General features: G+C 46.4%; 1 protein-coding gene across 4 annotated transcripts in view; it reads left to right on the forward strand.

The window, feature by feature from the left end:
- The window catches only part of LARS2 (leucyl-tRNA synthetase 2, mitochondrial), a 152,820-nt gene that overhangs the window by 9,715 nt on the left and 136,679 nt on the right, over nt 1-6,426 (forward strand). For all 4 annotated transcript variants that reach the window (XM_029917668.1, XM_029917670.1, XM_029917669.1 and 1 more), the window contains one exon: nt 1,409-1,537. In XM_029917668.1, the coding sequence (XP_029773528.1) occupies nt 1,409-1,537 (129 nt within the window). The remainder of the gene's footprint in view (nt 1-1,408; nt 1,538-6,426) is intronic.

Here is a 6,426-nt window from a genome sequence, read left to right on the forward strand (position 1 = left end):
GTGCCCTTTAGTTATAAGTGCTCCGTGGAGACCAGGCATTAAACGCCTGCTGGGAGTTGAGGTGGGGTGGATTGAGGGGAGGGGGGCGTAGGGAGATGATTGAAACACAGTCCTTGCCCTGGAACCACAGACCCCTAATTAGGAATCCATTAAGTGACTACTGCGGTTCCTGTGGAGCTTTAACCCCTGGTGTGGCGAATGTATAAACCCAACCTTGTCAATCTGGGAAGGGCTCCCTGCTCTGCATTCTCTCTGTTCAGACACACGTGCCGTTTTTCTCTTTCTCGTGATGAAGCCGTGGCTTCGGCAGCTAGAAGCTTCCCTGACCCTGGCGTGAGGCTGGCTGTGGCTCGCCCCTGGGGAAGACAGCAACCTTCTCGCCTCGTTGGTTGCGATTTTCTCATTACTTTCTCACTTCAACTTTGTCTGTTGAAGGATGAGTTCACAGTCACAGTCACAAAGCAGAGGAACCCAGGACCCAAACTGTGCCTCAGGAATCCTGCTCTAACTGCTAAATCCGAGTCTGAATGGAACCACAGGGGATTTAGGAGGGGCTGCAGTTTTTAAATTATTTATTTATTTTTACATTTATTTTTGAGAGACAGAGTGTGAACAGGGGAGGGGCAGAGAAAGAAAGAGACACAGAATCTGAAGCAGGCTTCAGGCTCTGAGCTAGTGGTCAGCACAGAGCCTGACGTGGGGCTCAAACCCATGAACTGTGAGATCATGACCTGAGCCAAAGTCGGATGCTCAACTGACTGACCCACCCGGCGCCCCAGGGCTGCAGTTTTTAGAGATGTCACATCTGTGTGATTCAACTACTGTGTGTCCTTGAATTACGTGGAAAAGCATGTTGGAGCTTCATTTGGAAACATATAGTTCTTTACAACCTAGAAAAAACTGTCTTAAAAGAGAAGCTTTTTAAAAAGAGGGAAAGAAAGATTAAAAATATATATGGGTAATTAGCACTTTGGGGTTGTTTGGCATTATTTTGGACATTCTGTAGCTTAAACTAGGGCTTTGGATTTTGGTTTTTGACATTTTGTCAGTTTACATTATGGGAATATTTAAAAATTTTTTTACTGTTTATTTTTGAGAGAGCGCACGCCCATGTGCACGAGAGGGGGAGGGGCCAAGAGAAAGGGAAACGGAATCTAAGCAGGCTCCAGGCTGCAAGCTGTCAGCACAGATACCAACGCAGGGCTCGAACTCACAAACTGCGAGGTCATGATCTGAGCCAAAGTCGGATGCTTAGCCACCCAGACGTCTCAGTTCTTTTTTTTTTTAAGGAAACTTTAAAAAATGGTATATTATTACCTTGAGTGCAGTGCCAAAATACTATGTGCATGGAGGGTCCCCATAAATGCTTAAGCTATACTCATTGTCATTCTTTGTCATTCTTTCCCAGAAATCAAAGCCCAAGTTTTACGTGCTTTCCATGTTCCCTTATCCTTCGGGAAAGTTGCACATGGGCCACGTGCGGGTGTACACTATCAGCGACACCATCGCCCGGTTCCAGAAGATGAGAGGGATGCAGGTAAGGAAGGATGCCCGCTGGGGTGCAGGGCGCCCCTGTTCTCTGTGCCCCACCGAGGGCAGCAAGGATGTTGGTAACATGTTCAAGGCAAATGAGGAAGACCAGTTTTAGGTAAAATTAGGACAGCTTTGGTTTTTTATTTTTATTTCTTTCTTTATTTATAAATTAGGACAGCTTTGAAGATCAACACGGAAAGCTCAGTGTTTCCTAATAAAGCATCTGGATTAATGGGGGCGGGGGGTCAGCCGTGTGTCCGGGTTGTGCTGGGGATGATGGAGATGGGGCGGAGGGAGGCTAAACGGAGCTGCAAGTGTTGGTACCACGGGGCATCGTCTCAGGGGAAGTCCCAGCCCCGAGAGAGGGGAACACGTAGCGGATGGTCACCCTGCAGGGGAATGGACCCCGCAGCACAAATACGGATCAAATGCCGAGAGGGGGAGGTGGGGCCAGGGGAGATTTTTCTCTTTCTATTTGATATTTGTTGTGCTCTTTGATACTCTTTAATGAGCATGATTATCTGACAAGGGGAAAATTAAAATTTTTGTAAGGGAAAACTATCTGGGGAGTAGCGCCCCTGGGGCGGCTGGGAAAGGCTCCATTAACGAGGAAACGTCGGACGTGGGTTTTGAAGGGCAAGTGACATTCCCTGGAAGAAGAAGAGAGAGACCCTTCCTTCGGTGTTGTGGGCCCGTCCCCTTCACCCCATTGCCAGATACCCCAAAGCTTACTCTTTGCTCTTTAGCAGTGGGGATGATCACAGAGCCTTCTTAACACTTACAGAGCGGCAGGCTTGACGAGGGGCGGGCAGCATGGCCCGCTGAGCCGGATGGCCAGGGTTTGGATGCTAGCTCTTAGCACTCACTAGCTGTGTGACCTCTGACGAGTTACTTCACCTCTCTTAGACCTAGTTTTCTCTCGTCTGTAAGATGAGAATAACACAGTACCCACCCACTGGCCCATTACAGGGATTCAAAGAGGATCAGCTGCGAAGCATTTAGCGCATCCCTGGCACTTGGTACGTAACCTGGAGACATGGGCTATCACAGCGGCTGGCGGGAGCCGGTTCGCAGCAGCTGCTGAGAGCCCACTGTGCCCGTCTCTGCCCAACTCCATGCTTATCAGTCACCTCGGTAGCTTGAAATCCAGCCACGGTGGCAGTATTTGTCCCCTGCAACTCGGCAGGTGCTACAGATCTGGGCTTGTTCCTCCAGAGAGGCCACTGTTAAACCTTCACAAGCATCCCCAGTGGCTGCCGCTGTTATTAGCCTGCTGGGGTGCATGCAAATGACACCTGCCTCCCCTCAGTCCTTCGTCAGGATTTCAGAGAGGTCCACGCACCTGTTGTCACAATCGTTTTGAACATTTATGCTGAACTGATATCGGCAAGAAGCATTCCTGAAAAGGAAGTCAAGTTATAATGGTTCTTTGTCACTTGAAGAGTTAATAGCTTTATAGTATCAGATGCGGAGATCAGTGTTCTACTTTAATAGTCAAAGGTATTTGTCTTCCTGGTTTATGTTGGTGTTATTTTCCGCAGACGTTGCTTTCCATCGTCGTGGCTATGTTTATTGGAAAGAGACGGTGCGGAGTGAATGGGCTCTTGGCCTAAAGTATCATGCTTTAGCTTGCTGTGATTCTTCAACTAGATTTATCTCACAGTGTTTTACTTTGGAACTTATTTTGGACAGTTAGTGAGTGCAGGAAAAATTGCTGAAGGTTTAAGCTTTTATAGCAAAATTGTACATTTATGATCGGGTGCAGGTGGTTGAGGGGGCGGAGGTGGGATTCTGATTTCCCTGGATGGGATGAGGTGTTCCAGAGGAAGCCCAAGGCAGAGCGCCAGGCCCAGAGCTCCCAGACGCAAGAGACAACACAGAGACCCCTATAGTAACTGGGGCCCAAGGTCAGGCTGGATCCAAGAGTTGGACGACCTGCCTTTGAACCGCAGTCCGCCGCCTTCTTGCTGAGTGTCCTCACAAAAATCATTTCATGGCTCTGAATCCTACTTTCCTCATCTTTAAAGTAGGGATAATAGTAATCCTTGCCTCGTGAGGTTGTTGTGTGGGTTAAATGAGATAGTACAGGTGTGTGGCAAGCTAATAATCTCTTAATAAGTGTTAGCTGTGATTATTATTTACACTGATTCGATTTGCTCTGGGAGGTCAGGCACCGCCATTTAATAGATGAACCCTGCTCCCTTCGGTCTGGAGCATAGTTATGCCTCAGAAGCAGCTTAACTGCAAAACATTGCCTGGAATTTGTGTTACCCATCCCATGACTTGCTGGGTGCCCAACACCACTCTTTTTTTTTTTTTAAGTTAAAGTCTTTTTTTTTTTAATGTTTTATTTTTGAGAGTGGTGGGGGGAGAGGGCAGAGAGAGGTGGGACAAAGGATCCCAAGCAGGCTCTGCACTGACAGCAGAGAGCTCGACCTTGGGCTCAAAGTCACAAACTGTGAGGTCATGACCCAACCCGGAGTCCGACGCTTAACCGCCGGAACCACCCAGGTGCCCCCGAAACCCGGCTTGGTTATTGGTTTACGGTGTCTTAGTCGGTCTGATCAATAGGCATCAAGGGCTTGCCTTGTTTCTGACTTTCAGTTGTTCTGTTTAAGATGCTGCGCTCTCTCTTTGGGGTATCCTCCAGTGAGTTTCTGTTGAAATTAACTTCTTGTTAATTTTCATAAGCCCATATTTAAGTCAGATCATCCCTTCTGTAACTCCAAATTTGGTGAAAATTTGCCCAGCCATTTTGTAAGTGATTTAGCAAAAGAGAAACAAATCTCTGTGTAATTGTCCACAGCACAGAAGCCTGATGAGCTTCCCATTGTTTTACAATCCGTTCGTAGTGTCAGGACTCGTCCCAGGGATGTAGCAGGATAGGATTCAGGTCAAGTTCAGTGGTCCTCAGTCTAGGGAGGGAGGGAATATCTAATCTGGAATAACAACAGGGTCTGACAGATGTATTCATTCATTTACTATATAGTCACTGCATGCCAGCTTTATTCATTTTTTTAAATTATTTTTTTTAATATTTATTTCTTTTTGAGGGAGAGACAGACAGAGTGTGGGGCAGGGAGAGAGGGAGACACAGAATCTGAAGCAGGCTCCAGGCTCTGAGGTGTCGACAGAGAGCCCGATGTGAGACTCAAACCCATGTACCGTGAGATCAGGACCTGAGCCCAAGTCGGACGCTTAACTGATGGAGCCACCCAGGCGCTCTGCCAGCTTTATTCTAAACACTGGGATTTCTATCATGTTAAATAGAACTGTCAGAGCCTTAGGTTCAACATCAGTCAGTAGGCCTATGAAAAACCCAGCACGTTCTGCCTTGTTCTAGAACTTGTTGATTTGTTGATTACTTTGCTTTGTTTTTGAGCAGAAATATGTGAAATAATTCTAAGGTACACGAAGAACGTGTGGGAAGGAAAAGTGGAGGGACCCGTGCAGCAGTTCTGCTCTCTACAAGGCCACTGGTGACTTCCACGGAAGTGCCTCTGTCCTTTTCTCCGCCTCAGCAGTGTGTAACGCGGTAGAGCATTTCCTCTTCCGTAACACCCTTTACTCCCAGCGTGAGACCCCACACTCCACTCGCTTCCTGCATTTTCGCCTCCTCCTCCCAGTTTACTCCACAAACCTTCCTGCTCCACTTCCTCTTTTGCATACTCTTTATCAGGTTGAGAACGTTTCCCTTTACTCCTAGTTTGCTGAAAAAATTTTTTAGTGTTTATTTATTTCTGAGGGAGAGAGGATGAGCTGGGGAGGGGCAGAGAGAGAGGGAGACACAGAATCCGAAGCAGGCTCCAGGCTCTGAGCTGTCAGGACACAGCCTGACACTGGGCTTGAATTTGTGAACTGTGAGATCATGACCTGAGCTGAAGTCGGACACTCAACCAACTGAGCCGCCCAGGCGCCCCTGTGATTTTCTTCTTTATTTTTTTTTTAATTTTTTATGGTTTTTATTTATTTTTGAGAGACAGAGACAGTGCGAGCAGGGGAGTATCAGAGAGAGAGGGAGACACAGAATCTGAAGCAGGCTCCAGGCTCTGAGCTAGCTGTCAGCACAGAGCCTGACGCAGGGCTCAAACCCACAGACTGTGAGATCATGACCTGAGCTGAAGCCGACACTTAACTAACTGAGCCGCCCAGGCGCCCCTGTGATTTTCTTCTTTAATGTCTTCATCTGGTTTTGCCATCAGGGTTGTGCTGGCCTCCCTTCTTCCTATAACCTGAAAGTGTTGTGTATTATTCGTATTTTCTTATCGTTTAATAGTATTCATCAGTGATGGTATCTGGGCCTACCATTTTCTTTGTAGGAAGTTTTAAAATTACAGATTCTATCTCCTTAATGTCTTGAGGGTATTTGGTCTTCTGTTTCCTTCTGTGTCAGTTTTAAGTTGTGTTTTTCAAGGAATTGCTCCACCTTATTTCCAACTCTGTTCTGAACTGCCTTCTCTCTCTCTCTCTCTCTTTTTTTTTCCTATCTGCTTTTCCTGAGTAGCTTCATTTATCCCCTTTAGTTTAAACAGGATACTTTTTACAAAGTTATAAACGTTTCCAGCAGAGAAGTCCAGAGAGCAGGTACCCAGACCTGCCATCCTGATCTAAGATGCTGCCTTTTAATCATTGTAGCCTCAGCTCCTTTTTGTTTCATTTTATAAGATATAATATGTATCTCTTATATATAAAATATGTAATAGTACATATAATATGTATTTTATAAGATAAGAATCGTCCCTCTCCACAGCTGGGTTCCAGCTCCAAGCCACTGTTCAGGGGTTAGTGTCTATCCTTTGCCTTCACGTTTTCATGCTCTCACTCTCTGGCTTAGGGATATGTATGCTCTTACATGTAGTATTATGTTTTTAATTTCACATAAAAGATATCTTA

The sequence above is a fragment of the Suricata suricatta genome, chromosome 12 (assembly GCF_006229205.1).
Source record: "Suricata suricatta isolate VVHF042 chromosome 12, meerkat_22Aug2017_6uvM2_HiC, whole genome shotgun sequence".
Taxonomy (NCBI): Eukaryota; Metazoa; Chordata; class Mammalia; order Carnivora; family Herpestidae; genus Suricata; species Suricata suricatta.